The sequence below is a fragment of the Heptranchias perlo genome, chromosome 22 (genome assembly GCF_035084215.1).
Source record: "Heptranchias perlo isolate sHepPer1 chromosome 22, sHepPer1.hap1, whole genome shotgun sequence".
Classification (NCBI taxonomy): Eukaryota; Metazoa; Chordata; class Chondrichthyes; order Hexanchiformes; family Hexanchidae; genus Heptranchias; species Heptranchias perlo.
This window is the reverse complement of record NC_090346.1, coordinates 14,354,346-14,376,097: the sequence shown is the minus strand read 5'-3', so window position 1 is coordinate 14,376,097 and position 21,752 is coordinate 14,354,346. Positions and strand designations below refer to the sequence as shown.

Here is a 21,752-nt window from a genome sequence, read left to right as displayed (position 1 = left end):
GAAATTATACCCAAGTCCAGGTTATTAATATATATCAAAAAGAGCAGTGGTCCTATTACCGACCCCTGGGGAACACCGCTGTATACTTCCCTCCAGTCTGAAAAACAACCGTTCACCACTACTCTCTGCTTTCTGTCCCTTAGCCAATTTTGTTTCCACGCTTCAATTTTGCTAACAAGTCTATTATGTGGTACTTTATCATGCCTTTTGAAAGTCCATATACACATCAACCGCACTACCCTCATCAACCCTCCCCATTACTTCATCAAAGAACTCAATCAAATTAGTCAAACACAATTTTCCTTTAACAAATCCGTGCTGACTTTCATTCAATGGCCATACTTTTTCAAGTACTAATTAATTTTGTCCCGGATTATTGCTTCTAAAAGTTTTCCCACCACCGATGTTAGGCTGATTAGCCTGTAATTGCCGGGTTATCCCTCTCCCCTTTTTTGAACAGGGGTGTAACGTTTGCAATCCTCCAGTCCTCTGGCACCGCCCCCATATCTAAGGAGGATTGTGGCCACAGCTTCCACCCTTCCCTCAGTAATCTAGGATGCATCCCACCTGGACCAGGTGACATTTTGAGTACTGCGAACCTTTTAAGTACCTCCTCTATCTATTTTTAGAATCGCTACTACCTCTTTTACTGCTACAATGGCAGCATCCTCTTCTCTAGTGAAGACTGATGCGAAGTATTCATTTAGTACCTAGCCATACCCTCTGCCTCCACAAGAAAATCTCCTTTTTTGTCCTTAATTGGCCCTACCCTTTGACTACCCTTTAACTATTTTATGTTAGCTGCTAATCTATTCTCATACTCCCTCTTTGGCCCTCTTATTTCCTTTATTAGATCTCCTCTGAACTTTCTGTATTCAGCTTGGTTCTCTACTGTATTATGAACCTTACATTTGTCATAAGCCTCCTTTTTCTGTTTCATTTTAATCTCTATACCATTAGTTATTCAGGGAGCTCTAGCTTTGGATGCCCTTCCTTTCCCCCTCATGGGAATGTGTCTACTCTGTACCCAAACCGTCTCCTTCTTGAAGGCCTCCCATTGTTCAATTACTGTTCGCCTACCAATTTTTAATTCCAATCCGCCTGGGCAAGATCCCTTTTTAGCTAACTGAAATTAGCCCATCTCCAGTTAAGTATTTTTATGCTTGATTGTTCCTTTTCCATAACTGTTCTAAACCTGATGGTATTATGATCACTGCTTCCTTTTTCGTTGAGCTGGAAACACACTGATCAAGAAAGTTCTCTTGTACACATTTCAGGAATTCCTCCTCCTCTTTGCCCTTTACACTGTTACTGTCCCAGTCTATATTGGGATAATTGAAGTCCCCCCATTATCACTATGTAGTTCTTGCATATATATTCTGCAAATTTGTTCCTCCATCTCCTTCCCATAAGACCATAAGAGATAGGAGCAGGAGTAGGCCATTCGGCCCCTCGAGCCTGCTCTGCCATTCAGTGAGATCATGGCAGATCTGATTTTTACCTCAACTCCACTTTCCCGCCTTTTCCCCATATCCTTTGACTCCCTTGCTGATCAAAAATTTGTCTAACTCAGCCTTGAATGTATTCATTGACTCAGCCTCCACAGCTTTTTGGGGTAAAGAATTTCAAAGATTCACGACCCTCTGGGAGAAGAAATTCCTTCTCATTTCTGTCGTAAACGGGCGACTCCTTATTCTGAGACTATGCCCCCTAGTTTTAGATTCCCCCATGAGGGGTAACATCCTCTCAGCATCTACCCAATCGAGTCCCCTTAGAATTTTGTATGTTTCAATATCTCCTCTCATTCTTCTAAACTCCAATGAGTATTGACCCAACCTGTTCAATCTTTCCTCATAAGACAACCCTTCCATACCCGGAATCAACCTAGTGAACCTTCTCTGAACTGCCTCCAATGCAAGTATTTAAGGGCACCAGAACTGTACGCAGTACTCCAGGTGTGGTCTCACCAGCACCCTGTACAGTTGTAGCATAACTTCTCTGCTTTTATACTCCATCCCCCTAGAAATAAAGGCCAATATTTCGTTTGCCTTCTGGATTACCTGCTGCACCTGTATGTTGACTTTTAGTGTTTCATGTACGAGGACACCCAGATCCCTCTGTACCGCAGCATTTTGTAGTATTTCTCCATTCAAATAATATTTTGCTTTTTTAATTTTTCCTCCCAAAGTGGATGACAACACATTTTCCCACATTATAATCCATCTGCCAAATTTTTGCCCATTCGCTTAACATGTCAATATCCCTTTGCAGACACTTTGTGTCCTCATCGTAACTTGCTTTTCTACCTATCTTTGTATCATCAGCAAATTTGGCCACAAGACACTCTGATCCTTCATCCAAGTCACTGATTTATTTGGAAATAGTTGAGGCCCCAGCACTGATCCCTGCGGCACCCCACTAGTTACAGATTGCCATTTTGAAAATGACCCTCTTATCCCGACTCTTTGTTTTCTGTTAATTAACCAATCCTCTATCCATGCCAGTATGTTACCCCCCCAACACCATGAGCTCTTATCTTGTGCACTACTTGTGCCCATTATTTGGTGGCCTATAGTATACACTGAGTAGCGTAATAGCTCCTCTGTTGTTCTTTAATTCTAACCAAATAGATTCTGTCCTTGACCCCTCAACTACATCGTCCCTTTTCAGTGCTACAGTAGTTTCTTTGATCAATACTGCCACCCCCCCCCTCCTTTCTTTCCTTCCCTATTTGACGTTTTAAAAAAAAAATATCAGTGATGAAAGTCCACTGGTCCAATTTCCAGGACTTGCTTCTGAGTTCAGGCCACTTGAAAATATTCTGGTACTATTAGACTTGGAAAATTCAAGTTCAAATCCCAATGGTTTGATGCTTATACCCTGATTTTCCCTTAGAGAAGGTGAGTTTCAGCATAGAATCATAGCATCTTACAGCACAAAAAGAGGCTCTTGAGGCCGTTGTGCCTGTACCAGCCCTCTGAAAGAGCTTTCCATTTAGTTCCATTCGCCTACCTTTTTAACCTTTTCTTCTTCAGAAGCTGTTGTGGATTTAGCTTGCAGTAGTGTTTTTGGTAGGGCGTTCCATATTGTAACAACCCTCTGTGTAAAAAGAATTCTCCTAACTTCTCTTGCGCAAGTCATCCGAATAAAGATTGAATGAGGTGCTTCTACTGTACAGGGGTGTCTCCTAGTGGATCAACCAAGGAAGAGCTTCCTTGCCAACTATGCAAGTGTTTGTTGGGTGGATCAACTCACTCCCTAACTCCGAAATAATGGGGAATCATTACAAAAAATGTTTTTCATCTCTCCTTCGCCCTAGAACTGTGGGCCATTTTGAAGTGTAGTCATCATTGTAATGTAGGGAAACACGGCAACCAATTTGGGCACAGCAAGGTCCCACAAACAGCAGTGTGATAATCTCTTTCTACTTCCACAAAGGTTGGTAGAAGTTTGGAACTCTTCCGCAAAGGGCAATTGATGCTAGCTCAATTGCTAATTTTCAATCTGAGATTGATAGCTTTTTGCAACCAAAGGTATTAAGGGATATGGGCCAAAGGCAGGTATGTGGAGTTAGATCACAGATCAGCCATGATCTTATCAAATGGCAGAGCAGGCTCGAGGGGCTGAATGGCCTGCTCCTGTTCCTATGTTCCTACTAATGGTGGTTGAGGGATTAATGTTGGCTGGGACACTGGGAGAACTCCCCATCTCTTTGAATAATAACATGGGATTTTTCATGTCCGTCTGAGAGGGCAGACAGGGCCACGGTTTAACGTCTCCTGTGAAAGGCATCACTTCTAACAATGCAGCACTCCCTCATTACTGTTCTGAAGTTATGTGCTGAAGCCGCGAGTGGGGCTTGAACCCGTGATCTTCTGACTCACAGGCGAGAGTGCTACTACTGAGCCATGGCTGACACCTAATTAAGTCATTTTGCCTCCAGTAAAGTATCTTAAATTGACTATTCATTTTCCTTTGGTTTTTACTTGGTGTAGCACTACCACAGGGGGTGGCTACCCAGCAGCTCCAGAGCCTGGCAGTTCCTCAGCCGATGCAGCCCATGACCATTCAAGCCCAGGTCCAGAATATTTCTGCCCAGCACCTTTTGACTACTGCGACAGCTAGTTCTACTCAGTCTGTCTCGGCACAAATCCAGCAGCTACCGGTAAGTAACTTCACTTGTTGGGAAAGATAAACCTGAGGGGGGCAGGGGGAAGAGGTGGATGTTTCAGAACCCAGGTTCTGATTTCTGACTTGTACAACAAATGCAAAGAATTTAAAGTTGAAAATTACATTTGCAGGTTTAGCCTTGTTTGAACACTCAAGCCTTACAAGTTATCACTGAATTTCTGAGTGTTGGCCACTTCACTAGTTTCTCTCTTCCCCCACCCTTCTGTTTTTTGGAGAGGTATGTCACCTCCACTCTGTACTGCAGTTTAGTTGACATTGGGAGTACTTCAGGAGCATGATCCCCCTATCCTGGCACTTTTGTTGTAAGTAATTATTTGAGTACACGATTCAGTTCCAGATAGGGAGTCGGCAGAGTGGGATAAGGACACACTGGCACAGGGCCTGGTTCTAGGAGTAGCTGACAGTTTATCTTTTGTGAATTTGCTGGAAGTGCTGAAAGGAATATTGTGTAAAAGTTGGATTGTGAATTGAGTCACAGCTACAAAGGTAGCAAGTGAATGAAATAATAAACTGTGGATTGATGGTATTAAATCCAAGAGTAAAAGCTGTTCGGCCATAATTCACATTTTGATCAGTTCAGTCATAATTCAATAATCAAACTACAGTAGCTTCAGGAAAAACTAAGCTTTTTGCAACAAGCTATAGATCTGAGAGTACTTTGAATACATGTTCAGTGAATGATTTGTACAGCTGTTTGTCTGTTGTCATGCCAAGTTGAAATCTGACTATAAGCAACTGAGGACCTTTGGTTTGTCACGGGGAACTGGACCATATAGAATAGGAAGATCTGAAGTAGCTCATCTCAGCCAGCGCAATAGTAGGGGGATTATAATTAGCTCGCGTGTCCCTGCAAGGGAGGAAAAGAAATCAGCAAAATTTCTCACTCTTGATCGCCATCCAGTGTGTGGACGTTGATTGATTGAAGACTGGATCAAGTCATGCCCCTCCCCCTGGTCAAATAGCCTGCTGACACTCACTGTCTAGGTTCACACATGAAGACTGGCCATTCGAAACGTACAGGAAGACATCCAAGGCTTATGGAATCCAACATCAGCAAGAGCAAATGCCTTCAGGAGACGGGGAGGGGAGAAAATGTGCCAAAAAAATCCTGAAAACCTTGGAGCATTTTTCCACAATTCCCTCATGAAGTTTGGAACTGCTTGCCTGACATGTCATCGATCATAGAACACAGCCCAGAGAAAATGTTGCGATGAAGGGAAGTGGTGAACCAATCGAACAGAAATATAAAAATGTGGTTGGTCTTGATTTTGTATCTGTATTCTTCTGCAGCTACTTTTCCAGCCTCAGTTCATTAAGGCTGACTCGTTGCTTCTGACAGCTCTGAAGCCGGACGGAAGTACTGTTGTGACATCAGTAAAGTCTCCTACGATATCAACTCTGGCAACTACCACTACTCCCATTCAAACCACATCCCTGCAAATGCCGGTAGGTAGACTACAGTTGTCATTATCATTATATTACATTGATTGGGAGAAACTGGTGGTGTTGGTAGATCTTGTTAAAGTAGAGGAATTGAAAGCCACTAATCCCTTCAAATTATTCCAAGCAAAATGATAAACGACAGAATGAATCTCAAGCACTTTAAATGCTTCAGAAGATTAAAATAAGATTACTGGCTTCAATTCACTTCCAAGTATTTGTCATTGCTAATTTGTGGCAGGAGACTAGATAATTGTTCTTGAAATTACTGTTCTGGCATTCTGTTAGTTGAGGAGATTTTCTACTGTCTGCAGATGAAAGTAATGCTGTACAATTTAGCAAAAGGCTATGATTTGATGGTGCAGTGGCAGTGGGAGGAGTCCTGCATGATTGCACATTTAAATCCATATCAAAGTGCGTTATTTCTGATTTGTTACCATTTTATGCATGCAAAATTTGAGCCAATTAATGCAAGTGTGACAAATTTGTGTATATACAGTAGTGATAGTTTTGAGAGTGTTCGTAATTCGGATGTCGCACTTTGTACAAATGCCAACAAATCACAACTGAACATTCCTTTTAAAAAAAAAGTACACAACGGGGAGAAGAAAGCCAGTCATTTCTTGCTAGTTTTTCTGACCGTGAGATAGTCTGGCCTCTCGTCAAGGAAAGCAGTAACCCAGCTGCATAGTTCATAGTGCAGCACACTACCAAAAGTTGAAATTGATTTCAACACGGTCACAATGGTGTATTTAGAGTATAGGAGGAACAAGGAGGCAAAGGGTTTTTATTTATATAATCTATATATCTTTTTCTTGATCAATTTCTTCCCGCTTCTGAAGTGGTCATTATCCACGAGTCAGGTTTAGCAGGCTATTCAACTCGGGTACATCACATCCAAGCCCGATCCTATCCTAAGCCCACATGCATTGCCAGCAGAGGTCGCAGATAGCAATCGAGAGTAGATATCTTGGCAGACTTATTTCCCCTCCCACCAACCCAGGGATGCCGAGGTCAATTCTAGCACCCCTAATGCTGCCCTAGCTGAGATCGGCTAACTTTATGGAGACTAGGAATTAAACCTGTACCTTCCTGGTTTCTGCGCACAGCTACTCCATTCCATACACTTGCTGAGTCATCTAGGATCCATACAAGTGAGGAAAGTTCAGAGGAACAATGACTGTAGTACTGTGTAATGTATTAAGTGGTTTGCAGTCTAATAAAAGCTGACGTTATATTGATTTTATTTTGTTTTAAAAAGTTAATGATTAAATATCTAGTGTAAATTTGTTCTCATTATTGTAGGAATCTGCCCTGAGTTTCTTTATAAATTTATATTCTCCAGGCGCTGGTCAGTGGAAACACATTTTTGACCACAATCCCTTTGATGGTAGATGCAGACAAACTTCCCATCAATCGTATGCCAGCAAGCGGCAGACCTTGCAACGCACCAAACAAGGGAGAGAAACGCACGGCGCATAACGCTATTGAGAAACGTTACAGGTCATCCATCAATGACAAGATTGTGGAGCTGAAAGACCTTGTTATTGGCACTGAAGGCAAGGTAAAATACTCTTACTAAGCTAAGCTAAGAATCTGTCAACTAACTGGATTAATAGATGCATTAATCACATGTTCGTAGTTGGTTAAATGGTCGTTTTGTCTACTTTTTTTTTAAGAAACAGTTTCCCGATGCCTTGTTGGATAAATGCATTGTCTGGTGTGGTGACTCTGAACCATGCCAACCACTACATTCTAATTCAGATCTCTGGTCTGTGTGGCGTTTGCTGATCGCAGCTGGGCTACAGTGGAGATGCTCCAATGAGTTGTGGCATCCCTGGGTTAGAGAGTGGAAAGACAAGCCAGCATTCCCATTTCTAATCACTATCCTGTGATCCATGCCGGAAAAATGCACGTTTGTATGTCCGTTGCGGACGAGGTCTGGCTCAGCTATGAAGCACCCTGTTGTCAAATAGCTTGCTGGCTTTTGCTGTCGAGCCTTGTGTATTAAGAATGGCCACTTGCGTGAAGTACCAGGGGGTTGATGACGCTTATGGAACTGGACACTAGTGTGACCTTAGGAAGGGAGGGGGAAACTAGTAAAATGCAAAAACAAAAAAAAACCTTTAGCTCCTTTCTTTAACCTCTTTGTACCTTCTCTTCTCCACCCAGCCATGATTGAAGGAGGCATAAGGCAAGCAGGCAATCCCTAGCTACTTCTCAACTGATGCTACTCAGTAACTATCTGTAGGCAGTAGGTGCACAATAATAGTCTGGGCCAACACTTTCTCCAAGTTTTCCTTCCTTGAAGGGAAGCACATCACCTTGTAACGGAATCAGACCCTCCCCATTTGAATGGTGAAGGTGCAGTCTTGTATCCCAAGAAGCTGTGGGACAGGCGCAGACCATCTGCTTCTTAACCACAATTTTAATTTGTAAATGTGAATTTGTGATATTTTCAAAACCTTTTTTGTTTTCTTTCTTTGCCCTGGCAGTTGAACAAGTCAGCAATACTGAAGAAGGCTGTTGATTATATCCGCTTCTTACAACAAACCAATCAGAAGTTGAAACAGGAGAACATGGTGTTGAGAATGGCTGCTCAGAAAAACCGTAAGTACTCAGCTTGTCACACAGATTATTGTTGGGACAGGGTGACACTGGAATTTCAAGCAATTTATTGTACCAAATGGGTGTGAATAATATAAAGCTGTTTATATTTTGCTGTGGTTTGGGAGTTGGGCTATGAGCGTGCTGGTAGCACACTGGTTGGTGTTCGTGGTGCCCTCTCACATGAGTTCACAGGTCTCGGGTTGTCTTCCCCCTCCCATCTCTCAAGGCATGGAGAGACAATATGCAGGTGAGCCATCCTGCATTCTTTTTGCACACTTCCTATTGGCAAATTACAGAGGCCTCAGAACACCTAGCCTGCCTATTTACCGAACTATACCAAAGAGGGGGAGAAAACTTTAGGAACCTAAGTAGTGGTTTAAAAACATAAATTATCAGTGGTTTGTGACACTAAAACTAATATGATCTTAATTGGGTTTTGATTGGAAAATGTTTCTTAACGATGCATGTTTTACTTTGATGCTTACATATTGAGTATATTGTTTGAAATACATTCGCTACAGATTACCAACATAGCAGATATTACATTATAATCAATCTCCTGTGGCATTGCACACTGGGTGTGAAGGCCAAGTGTAGTCTTCAGGTGAAGCAAGGTTAGACAGCGGTGGATTATTGGAGCTGGACACGTAGACATAATTTAGTCCCCCTTTTAAAGTCACACATTTTGTCTTTTATTTTTATATTTCCGTTGTAAATTCCTATGTCTGCATTTATAATGGCAACTGTTTATGTAAACTTGTCACACAGTAATTATACACTCTGGCCAGTGGTGACACTGGGAGGAAGGTGTAATTACAATGTGACAAGTTTACATAGGCAGTTTCCATTATAAATGTGGACATAGGAATTTATAATGGGAGAAAAAGTTGACAGGAAGTGCGTGCAGATGTAAGAATTTTAATGTTATATAGATTAGTGACATTTTAGTTGTAATACTATCAATCTTTGCTCTGTTTTCCTTCTGTTCTTAAAAAGACATTGAATACATCTTTGAGAAATGGTGTTTTGAAATGGTAGTTGTGTACTTCAGCGTTAGATATTATTGTTAGAACGAATCTCATTTACATCAAGTATTATCCAATTTCAGAGTCTCTGAAAGATATTGTGGCTTCCAGTGGAATCAGTCTGGATGCAACAACGAATGGGTTCAAGCAGGACCCTGACATGTTTACCCCACCACCGTCTGATGTCGGCTCACCACCTCAGAACAGCCCATTCTCCGTGAGCAGCAGTGATTCCGAGCCAGACAGCCCATTTTGTGGTGATACTAAGGTACTTATGATTGCTGTCAGGAGACTGCTAGCCCCTGCTTTTCTAGTTTTGTGTTTTTTTAACTTTACTATGTTTCTTCCTCCACTGCTTGCCACACTCTAATTTCATGGTTGGCTATTGCCTTTTAGTACCTTGGTCAAGCGGTTGTTGTTTATATGTGATCCTGGCTAGTGAGTGTCGGCAGAATATTTGATCTTAGGGCATATCGAAGCTGAGCCCAATCTTGCCCTCCCCCAGAATAGCACATAGCAATAGGAGAAGACCATTCGGCACATTGAGCCTTCCTTTACCACTTTGTTATCCATCGCAGCTACCTTTTCTCCATGTCCCTTAATACTGTTACTTCCCAAATAAGTATCTCCCTCTTTATAGACCTCACTTGACCGAATGTATGACCTCCTGGGGTTGTGTATTTCACATTCTCACAACCCTATGCATGAGGCAGTTTTTCAACTGGAGTTAATGGATAGAGATCAGGAGCAGGAATCTGGCTGAGATATTTTCTGTTCCTTTGCTTGAAGAGGCAGAGGGCAATTATATTACTGTAAATGCCCCAGCTGAGATCAGCTAGCTCAATGCTACCTGTGGATTGATTACTATCTTTATTTTCAAAAAATAAATTCTGATTTCTTACCCTGCCAAACAGTGCCTTTGTGTTTCTTCCAGTCAAGAGGTCAGTAGGAATTTATGACGCAGATGTCTTCACAACTTATGTCACTTTTCTGGAATGAGCTGGTGTATTTTTGTTCTGCCTTCGCCTGGCAGCCCATTCAGTGCCTTAACTAACACGAGCAAAACTTGCCCAGCTTCTGCTGAAGAATCCTAAGTACTGTACTGGTCTTTACAGTCAGAATCCACTGATCCCACATCATTAGGAAAAGGGGAAAGGGGCTAGAGTTGCATCCACTTAACCCACTATATCACTAAGTTTCCCAAAACAGCTTTAGCTTGGCTTAGTGGTGACATTCTGGACTTTGAGTCAGAAGGTTATGGGTTGAAACCCCATTGCAGGGCTTGGGCATGTAATCTGCCCAAGACATGGGCTGACAATTCAATGTAGTACTGAGGGAGTGCTACGTTGTCGGAGGTGCCATTTTTTTCTTGCATGAGATATTAAACCAAGACCCTGTCTCCCCATTCAGGTGGGATGTAAAAGATCCCACTGCACTTCTTGGAGAAAAGCAGGGAAGTTCTCCCAGTGTGTTGGCCAACATGTATCCCTCAACCAAAGTCATCAAAAGCAAATTAACTGGTGATTTATCTCATTAATGTTTCTCGACTTTGCAGTGAGCAAATTGGCTGCACACAACAGTGACTACATTTCAGAAGTAGTCCATTGGCTGTGAAGCTCTTTGGGATCTCCTGGGGATGTGAAAGGTGCTATATAAATGCAAGTTTGTCCTTTCTGCTTTCTCCACGAGGTGCACTCTTAGTATTGGCCAGGCTCTCAGTGGGAAGAGAAGGACAATTGGAGGATGAGGGAGTTCGTGTCTGCTCACAGTCCTGGTCTGGTTTAAGAGCAGAAGGTCTGAGAATAGGTCGATTGCTCCCTCTCAGTGGATAGAGAATAATTTGAATCCTATAGGTAGCTACTGTTGCAGTAGGGAATTTTCTTAATGGCATGATTTGACCTCATTCTCTGCTTTCTCAATTTGACCAGTGTGAGCATTATGCTGTATTGTGTGGCCATTTTGATTTGTTTATTCAGGGGCTATCAGAAGACTGACTATGTTGCTTCATTTAAAAAAATGCCATGAAATGTAAACTATATTTTTGATCTAAAATTTAGTAGCTAAGCAACAGTATGTGCACTGCTGAAAAGTATAATCCCAACAAGCTTGGACTTGTTCAACGCGACATTCAGGTGTTGGCTACATGATGGTTCTTAATTTTTTGCGACATCTCCTCTGCTGCTGCGGGTTAGTGGCGGGGGTAGCGGGGGGGTTGCGTTTAGAATGTTGTCTATGGAGGCCAGCAGACCAGGGCTGAATAATGAGGATGAATGATAATTCTGGCATTTGCTTAATAACATTTGGGAATTGGAGACTATTTATACCAGAGATTATAAATAGATGTAGTAGAGTCTGTGATAGTGTGGGTTATACACTGTAGAAGGTGCAAACGTAATAGGCTGAAAGGCCTTTTCTTGTTCTGTACTTTATGTTTTTGCTTTGATGGTCTGTCCTGGGAGTGTGCTTCAGTGCAGTGATGAACCTGATTTGCATTTTAAACTGACAGAGTGTCCTGTTGACTCTCTAGGTGTCCGTTAAACAAGAGCAGACACTGCCAACCAGCATTGGCATGTTGGATCGATCCAGGATGGTACTATGTACCTTTGTGTTCCTTTGCCTCTCCTTTAACCCTCTGGCATCATTGATGGGTGGGACGGATATCAGCAGGTCTGTGGAGGGTGGAGAATACCATGGAGCAGGCAGAAGCATGTTAGGGCTTTCTGCTGAAGGTAGGTCTCTGAATTAACAAAAGCAAATAATGAATGTATGCAAATATCTAGACCAAAGGTTCATTTACCGCCCCAGACTAGGTTTGCATGTGAAAAATGGCCATTCGGATGATGTATCAGAGGGCAGCCAGAAAAGGGGAAGGGTATAAAAACTGGTGGTAGCATTGTATTCAGAAATGTGTCACTGATTTGTAATATCATTGTTCATCAAATGTGTTTTCTTTCTATGTGATGATTAACAAATATCTGAGAGAACACACTAGTATCTGAATCAATGGTAGATGTGACGTGTGCGTGTGGTGTTTTATTTGGAATTCAAGCTGAAAATGATTAGAGTGCCTCACCCTACAAAGTAAACTTTCTGAATTGAAAGTATATCCAGCTGAGATTCCATTGAAATGGGAAAACAACCTAATATGAGGCCAGATGTGCTAGGAATGTGAGCGGAAAAACAGTAAAGGTAGTAATCTCCGGATTTCTCCCGGTGCCACGTGCTAGTGAGTATAGAAATAGGAGGATAGAGATATCTACTGCAGGCCCACTTCCAGTTGGCAGTATAAACTGTCTGACTCTGTACTATTAATCAGCTGTGGCTTTGAGCAAACCATCTCTGGACTACGTTTTCTCTGAAGACCAGTTTGGAGGTGGTGCAAACTCAGTGATCATTTTGTGCACTCTGCATCAGCTGCAGTCTTTTTACCTGCTTTATAATAATCCCCTTCAAAAAGGAAATCTTGCAGGTGATGTAGGAACAATTATTTGTTTTTTGCAGAGGAGTTCCTCTAGCTGAGTCCCCGCATTGTGAACAGGGCAATTTCCTTCGCATCATCTAGGAGATCTGAGTACAGCACCAGATCCCAAAGTGGTTGATTATTAAACCCAGATCTGGCGTGCTTACGCCGTAATGAATACAGCACTGATATAAAGAAGGTATTTTGGACTGAGGGGAACTTATGCCTGGAGGCATTAAGTAAAAGAAGTGGAGAACTTCATGTATCCTTGGGAAAGTTACTAAACAGAACAGTTTTAACTTAATATGGCATTATATAGGGAGAAAGGAATAGAAGGTTATGCTGATAGGGTTAGATGAAGAAGGGTGGGAGGAAGCTCGTGTGGAGCATTAACACCTGCATAGACCAGTTGGGCCAAATGGTCTGTTTCTGTGCAGTGAATCCTATGTAATGGGTACATTCCTGCTCATGTTTGGCATGAAGCGAAGAGCTAAGAGGATGGACACACAGCCTGATCTCAGCCACAGTACCCTGGGATGACTCTGCTCTCTAGTCTTCCCTTACCTCCCTGCTGGCACAGTCCACTCAATTCAATTCTCATTGGGATGCAATGTAAGTTTGCATCTGTCTCTGTTCTGTGGCACTGAACGTTAACGCTTAGCATCACTGTATCATCTTTTCAATTTAAAAACTCTTGACTGTTTCTCTCATTGTTTGCAGTGTTAATAGAAAAGGCTTGATTTGTGTTTTCTGTATAACAGAGAAGGTATGCAATTGGTACCACTTTATACATGGAAAAAAAAGCTTATATCGCAACTAGTTTTAATTTAAATCTTTGCACCATCCAGCTCAGTGCCTCCTCTATGACAGGTCCTTTTTAATTTTCGTGCAGTCTTTCAATATGTTGTAATTGACAACAGCAGTTTAAGTCGAGTCCCCATCTCCATTACATCCTACTTTCCCTCTGCATGTCCATCAGTGTTTAATTATGCACCTTCACTGTTATTTCCTTGTAAACAGTTTAAAAAATGACAGTAAGGAGGTGAAAAAATCAACATATTTGATTTTAGCTTTCCCTTTTCACATTATGTGGAGTTGGATTAAAGTCTGTTTTTCTGCATTTGCAGACTAAACTCCCCATAACTCATTGGTTCATATGCTGCTGGTATGTTTTCTGTGAAGGACAGCAGGCATCAAATTGAATGGTGGAGATGTGAGGATGGGTGAATTTTGTTAAGCAACCTTTGAGGGATCAGGAAATATTCGTGCAGATTTTCCCTTGGTGGATTAAATCGATGAGTTAAAGAACAGTTGGTCAGTCACAGAAGTTGTTCTGATGGGCCGAATGACCCCTTGTTCAGTGATACCTTAAGATATTGCTCTTGGAAATAACCCCACTGCCTAGCAAATAAAATTTGGTAATATTTTTTCTTTTTCTTTTCTGACAGATTCTTCCAGCTGGTTTGCTTGGGTCTGGCCAACATTGATCCTCTGGTTAATTAATGGAATAATTGTTCTGCTCGTATTTAGTAAGATCTTTGTTTATGGTGAACCTGTCACTAGGCTGCACTCCGAATCATCAGTCCTGTTTTGGAGGCATCGCAAGCAGGCTGATCTGGACCTGGCAAGGGTAAGGATGATTTACCCTGGATAAGCAAAAGGTTTAGGTTTGATGTGCCCCTTTTTTATGGTGAAATTGCTTAAACATACAGGGTTGAGGCAAATACAGATTTAGCATTCACCGCGCGATGTAAAGCCTGAGCCTTCCACTTGTTTCTTTTCACTGGAACGAGGTTGAAATTTTTGGAAATCCGCTCTATCCCCTCTACTTCATTTAGTTCCCGGCCATACCCGGTTCATCTCCTGGGGTGTAAATTTATCATCGCTTAATGCTACGAGCAGTATCTTCCTTTTCTGATTCTGTGACAAATTCCTGTCTTGAACCATTTCAGAAATTTTCAGCAGCTAATTTACCCCAGGCCGGGCCAGACCAGAAGCACGAGATTTGCACGTGGAGTTCTTTTCTGCTTGGATGTGTCCCAGTTATGGCCTTAGTATCTCTCTTACCTACAGAATAGTTCTACCCAGGTCTGAGAAAACAAGTTAATAGTGGGCATATTAAAGGCATGACATGTTGCACTTAAACTGATGGTATGTATTTCTCTCTATGTATTGCAATCCAGAAAACCCACTATGCTATTCTTTTCGTTATAAGGCCTCCCTATCCATTGATCCATGACTCTACAGGCATCTCCCATGCAGAGTTACAAACTTAATTGTGATCAGTCTTTTATTTTGCTGTCTTTTTCTTGGTGTTTAGGTTCTAAATCATTTGACCTACGTTGTAAAGTAATTCCAGTTAAGACTTATAGTGCTGAGCCAAATAATTTGCGTTTCAGTCAGAAATAAAGGTCTGTAAGATACAACAGTGGGCCTCAGCACCCCTGGTCTATAGAGAGAAAATCAGCTGGGGTTTCTGCTCTTGATCTCAGTCCAGAATTTCGTATGCTGGAAAAGTTGAGTGCTGGTGCAGAGCGAGGCCGGAACGTTGGCTGCAATGCCATTTATGCACCGTTAGCCTGCCGACACTTGCTGTCTCAGGTCATGCATGAGGGTAAGAAGCAGGACCTCAAAGGTAGTACTCTCCGGATTACTCTGGGTGTCACACGCTAGTGAGTATAGAAATAGGGGAGCAGATGAATGCGTGGTTGGAGAGATGGTGCAGGAGGGAGGGCTTTAGATTCCAGGGGCATTGGGACCAGTTCTGGGGAAGGTGCGACCTGTACAGGCCGGACGGGTTGCACCTCAACGGAGCTGGAACCAATGTCCTCGCGGGGAGGTTCACGAGTGCTACGGGGAGAGGTTTAATCTAATTTGGCAGGGGGATGGGATCCAGGATGTAGCATTGGAACGGAGAAACAAGGGGCACAAAGGATCGGAGGAGAAAGATAGAACTAGAGCAAGTAATAGTACAGTATTAGGTGGGATCAGACTAAGAGAGAGTACAAGAAAGTCTAAGACTGGTTTGCAGTGCATGTATGTAAACGCACGAAACGTGGTAAACAAGGTTGGTGAGCTGCAGGTGCAATAGTAGTGGCGATAACGGAGACCTGGTTCAAAAAAGGGCAGGATTGGGTATAAACATTTCTGGATTCAAGGTGTGAAGGAAAGAAAGGAAGGGGGTTGGTGGCAGTATTGATTAAGGAGAATATTGCAGTACTGGAGAGAGAGGATGTCTCGGAGGGTTCAAGGACAGAATATATTTGGTTAGAGTTAAGAAATAAGAGGTGCCATTACACTACTGGGTGTATTCTATAGGCCACCAACTAGTGGGAAGGATATAGAGGAGCAAATTTGCAGGGAAATTAGAGAGAGGTGCAAAAGCTATAGAGTAGTGATAACTGGGGACATCAACGATCCTAATATAGACTGGGATAATAATAATGTCAGGGGAAAAGAGGGGGAGGAATTTTTGAAATGTGTTCAGGATAACTTTCTTAACCTGTACGTTTCCGGCCCAACGAGGAAGGAGGCATTGCTGGTTCTAGGGTGTACAGGGCACAATTGCAAAATTTGCAGATGACACAAACTTGGAAGGGTAGTGAACAGTGAGGAGGATAGTGATAGACTTCAAGAGCATATAGACGGGCTGGTGGTACGGGCGGACACATGGCAGATGAATTTTTAATGCAGAAAAATGCGAAGTGATACATTTTGGTTGGAAGAACGAGGAGAGGCAGTATAAGCTAGAGGGCACAACTCTAAAAGGGGTGCAGGATCAGAGAGATCTGGGGGTATATGTGCACAAATAGTTGAAGGTGGCAGGGCAGGTTGAGAAAGTGGTTAAAAAAGCATACGGGATCCTGGGCTTTATACATAGAGGCATAGAGTAAAAAAGTATGGAAGTCATGATGGACCTTTTATAAAACAGTGGTTCGGCCACAACTGGAGTATTGTGTCCAGTTCTGGGCACTGCCCTTTAGGAAAGACGTGAAGGCCTTAGAGAGGGTGCAGAAGAGATTTAGTACAATGATTCCAGTGATGAGGGGCTTTAGTTATGTGGATAGACTGGAGAAGCTGGGGTGGTTCTTGGAACAGAGACCGTTGCGAGGAGATTTGATAGAGGTATTCAAAATCATGAAGGGCCTAGACAGAGCAAATAGAGAGAAACTGTTCCCATTCTCGGAAGGGTCAAGGACTAGAGGACGTAGATTTAAGGTGATTGGCAAAAGAACCAAAGGTGACATGAGGAAAAACTTTTTTACAAAGCGAATAGCTCGGATATGGAATATACTGCTCGCGGGGTTGGCGGAGGCAGATTCAATCATGGCCTTCAAAATGGAACTGGATGAGTACTTGAAAGGAAAAAACTTGCAGGGTTACAGGGATAGGGCGGGGGAGTGGGACTAGCTGGATTGCTCTTGCATAGATCCGGCGCGGACTCGTTGGGCCGAATGGCCTCCTTCCATTCTGTAATCTTTCTGTGATTCTATGAAGAATGTGCACTGGGAGGGAACGGCACGCCAGTGGAATTCAGAGGTTTCAGTTGCGAAGGAGAGGAAATTGGGGATTTCTTTTTTAAAAAGGGACGTAATGTTTTGAAGTCTGAATGGAAAAATAACACTCTGTTTTTATCATTGATCTTATTTTTTTGTCAGGGAGATTTTGCTCAAGCTTCCCAGAATCTCTGGACCTGTTTGAAGGCATTGGGACGCCCTCTGCCTACATCTAACTTGGACTTTGCCTGTAGTCTGATGTGGAACGTCATCCGGCACATTCTACAGCGGCTGTGGGTTGGGCGCTGGTTCGCAGCACGGGCCGGAGGCTTCAGGCGAGACAAGGAGCTGAAGGACGACATGTGGAAGAGCACCAGAGATGCGGCGCTGGTCTATCACAAGCTGCAGCAGCTCCACATGACTGGTGTGTGTTCCGTGCAAAATTGAAAGCCTTTTGGAATGGTGCCATTTGCATTGTGTGTGCAGTAACCAAAGCAAACACAGTGTTGCACCAGATTAGTCTCTTCAGTTGGTGCTGCAATCATTCTGACAACCAGACTGCTTCAGTAGTTCAGAGCAACACGAGAGGAAAGAATTGATCTGACAGCTGGTTTGCCTCACTGCCTGCTGCATCCTTTCACAAGATGCTAGATAACGTCACAACTGAGCTGGTTCAGCTGATAATGGCACTGCTCCTGCGCTAGAGAGTCGCGCATATCCGGACGATGCCAGGTTCAGTCCCTGGTTTGTGCTGAGTTCGCTGGTCCCGGTTAGAATAGCAGCAGCGGTGCTACAGCTGGCCTCAGTAAAGTGGAAGTGAGGAGGGCTAGGGTTCCCACTCGTGTTTGCTGTCCAGTGATCTCAGCTAGATAATGCACATGTGTATGGCCGTCAAGTGAGGACCAGTTTGGGTTCAGTTGTGAAAGTAAGAACTAGCATTTCTATAGCACCTTTCAAGACTTGAAGGCGTCCTTAAGTGCTTCACAGCCAGTGAAGTACTTTTTGTAGTGTATTTACTGTTGTAATATAGGATACACGGCAACCAGTGGCTCGCACAACGATAAATAGCCTGTCAATGCTCACTGTCCAGACTTGTGTAAGGATTCGCACAACACCAGGTTATAGTCCAACGGCTTTATTTGAAATCACAAGCTTTCGGAGCTTTGCTCCTTCGTCAGGTGAGTTCCCATTGTCGGAAGGGTCAAGGACCAGAGGACATAGATTTAAGGTGATTGGCAAAAGCACCAAAGGTGACATGAGGAAAAACTTTCTTACAAAGCAAATGGCTTGGATATGGAATATACTTAGTCACCTGACGAAGGAGCAAAGCTCCGAAAGCTTGTGATTTCAAATAAAGCTGTTCGATTATAACCTGGTGTTGTGCGAATCCTTACATTTGTCCACCCCAGTCCATCACCGGCACCTCCGCATCATGTCTAGACTTGCACATGGAGAGTGAGGACATGTACCAGAGGGTGATCAGCACCTGCAGAACTGCACCCCAGCATGAACCACTGCCTTCAAGAGAGGAGAGCAGAAATTAAACTCTTCTTAAGGCCCTAGTATTACATTTGGAAAGGTAGCAGATAATCCACTGATTGCCAGCTACTGTGGCTTTATTGGTGAGCGATGAGGTGTCTGCAACAGATTAATAATTTGAGTGCCAGTACACTTGCCTCCGGAGCACAGCATTGATTTGGAGGGCCTGCCTGTCACTCCAAACCACCTGCTTGAATTAACTGGAGCCTTCATCCCTGTATTTTCTGGCAACACCTCGATTTAAAAATTCTCATCCTTGTTTTCAAATGTCCTCGCCCCTCCCTATCTCTGTATCCTCCTCTAGCCCTGCAACCCTCCGAGATCTCTGAGCTCCTCTAATTTTGGCTTCTTGTGCGTCTCCGATTTCCATTGCCCCACCGTTGACGGCCATGCCTTCAGCTGCCTAGGCCCTAAGCTCTGGAATTCCTCCACTAAACTTCTCCACCTCTCTACCTCGTTCACCTCCTTTAAGTCGCTCCTTAAAACCTACTTCTTTGACCAAGCTTTTGGTCATCTGTTCTAGTATCTCTTTATGTGGCTCGGTGTCAAATTCTATTGATAATGCTCCTGTGAAGCACCTTGGGATGTTTTACTACGTTTTAATACAAATGTATTACCTCATTCAGTGAAGAGCGTGCACGTGGATTTGTTAATGGCTGTCTTGTTTCCCATAACTTTTAGGCAAACTGGGAGGCAGCCACTTGTCTGCTATTAACATGGCGCTGAGTGCGGTGAACCTTGCCGAAAGTGCCGGAGATGCTGTCTCTGTTGCTACCATGGCGGAGATATATGTGGCGGCAGCAATCCGCATCAAAACCAGCCTGCACAGGAGGCTCCACTTCATGACCGTGAGTAGCAGCTAGATAATCAGGCGTTTTTCTTTCCTCTAACCCAAGCTTGTTGGAGTTTTTAAAAAATCTATATTGAAGATTTAAAAGCAATAAACTGAAAGCCCCTGGTTTGATTCCTGGTGGGTACTGTGTTCGCTGACTTGAGCCAGAGCATCATCACTGGCCTAGAAAAAAGAAAAATCAGCCCTGATTCTCGCTTCCTGCTTCTGTTTGCTGAGCAATGATCCCTGCTGCCCTGTTTGTGCGCGGGATATGACGGATGAGAACGGGATTGCATTTGACCTGTGATGCCCCCCATAGTCAGCATGTTGACACTGTCTAGGCTCACGTGAACGGGTGGCCCACATGGGCGAGTGACTGAAAGGCTGCCGTGGTTCACAGAACGACAGTCAAGAAAGAACCATAGAATCAATGCCTTCAGGAGAGGAAGGGAAAAAAATTGGAAATAAAGCAGACACCTCGCACTACAGATTTGAAAATAAGTCTACAACCTGCCCCACCAGTGCTGTCAAAAGTGAGGGGCAAGGACATCAGGAAAAGCACACCTGGAAGGAATAGGAGCAAGCGGATAATGAAAGGGAAAGATGAGAGAATGGGGAAGGGGGGGGGGAAATAGAGAAAGGAGTGAAGTAGATGTATAGAAAGAAAAAGGAGCTTAGCAGCAGCACTCCCTCATTGCGCTATGTCTACCACACAGTGCAAAGTAAATCCATTGGAGTAAATCAAAAGCAAAATACTCCGGCTGCTGGAAATGTGAAATAAAAATAGAAAATGCTGGAAAACGATCAGCAGGTCAGGCAGCATCTGTGGATAGAGAAACTGAGTTAATGTTTCAAGTCAATGACCTTTCATCAGAACTGATGAATTTACCCCCTTGGAGTAACTGTTCAGCTGGGGCACCAGAAAGGAGCAGCTGGACTGATCTCGAGTGCAAAGGGGATGAGCTTTGACAAAAGATTGGAGACGCTTTACAGCCTGGGCAGTTGAGAGAGGAAGAAGGCAGTTAAGAGGGAACCTCTGCAAAATGCAAACTCTTAAATGGTAGATGGGGAAAAATGAAAATATATGACTTTAAAGTAAGAGGAGATTAGGGCCAGAGGGCAAAACTTTAAATTATTGGAAAGGAAATTTAAATCTTCTATTTGGAAGAGCTGCTTTACTCAAAAGTAATCTGCCTGGGAAGATAAAGGAGACAAAAATATTAGCATGTTCAGAATGCAACTGGATGCTATGATAGAGTTGGGGGACTGGAGACTTTTTTCATCCTTTAATTTTTTTTCTAATGATAATTAGTGGTTTCAAGTAAATATTGGACTTTTTGTACTGATTTATGGGGGAGGAGGAGCGGGTTGGAACTGAGCATATTTGCTTCAATGACATTGCAGGTAAAGAGACAGTGACCTTTCTCGAGTCCATGGCTGACCATTTCTTATGAAGGGTTCCACCCGAACATTAACCTGTCTTTTTCTTTCAAATGCTAAACAACATGCAAATGGCATTCAAAAGATAAGTGTGCAAAGTAATCTTAAAATATAAAATCTGAACACGACTGCTGTACTGTGCTTTAATCATCATCATTAATGCTTGCCACACATACATACACAAGAGCAGCCACTGCACTTGAGTAATTCATTGTATGTAAAGCGTCTTGAGATGATTCTGAGACATTATAAGGCACTGAATAAATGAACATCTTTTCTCAATTACATGCATTAATTAACACATGGGCTCCCATACATGCACAGAAAAACACAGCAAATGTGGAGAAAATAGGTATGAGCTACAGTGCAGCAAATTAGGAAAGTAAATCGAAATGATAGCAAGGCCGCACGAATAACCTGCCTGACTGAGAGAAAATGATACTTCCTCACACAGCCCACATCTGTTTCCTGGTACAGCTGTCATTGCTGTACTGTTGCTATCCAGCTGAGGGAGCCAGTGTGCACTTCACGGCATACATTGTGATGGTGAAGGTTCTGTTTTATTTGCAGGAAATAGTTGAGCTTTCTTACCTGTTGGTTAATATTTCTGACTAGCCCAACAGATTTATCTATTAGAAATGGAAGCTCTCATTTTCTCTGGTATATCTATTAGGTGTACAGCTATTCAACCCCCTTACACACCTGTATTTTCCCCTCAC

General features: G+C 43.0%; 1 protein-coding gene across 2 annotated transcripts in view; it reads left to right on the top strand.

The window, feature by feature from the left end:
• Window positions 1-21,752, top strand: part of srebf1 (sterol regulatory element binding transcription factor 1) — a 44,056-nt gene that overhangs the window by 8,003 nt on the left and 14,301 nt on the right. For both annotated transcript variants that reach the window (XM_068002955.1, XM_068002956.1), the window contains exons 3-11: window positions 3,996-4,165; window positions 5,482-5,637; window positions 6,977-7,195; window positions 8,127-8,241; window positions 9,350-9,534; window positions 11,794-11,995; window positions 14,175-14,356; window positions 17,385-17,646; window positions 19,443-19,609. In XM_068002955.1, coding sequence (XP_067859056.1) covers window positions 3,996-4,165; window positions 5,482-5,637; window positions 6,977-7,195; window positions 8,127-8,241; window positions 9,350-9,534; window positions 11,794-11,995; window positions 14,175-14,356; window positions 17,385-17,646; window positions 19,443-19,609 — 1,658 coding nt within the window. The remainder of the gene's footprint in view (window positions 1-3,995; window positions 4,166-5,481; window positions 5,638-6,976; window positions 7,196-8,126; window positions 8,242-9,349; window positions 9,535-11,793; window positions 11,996-14,174; window positions 14,357-17,384; window positions 17,647-19,442; window positions 19,610-21,752) is intronic.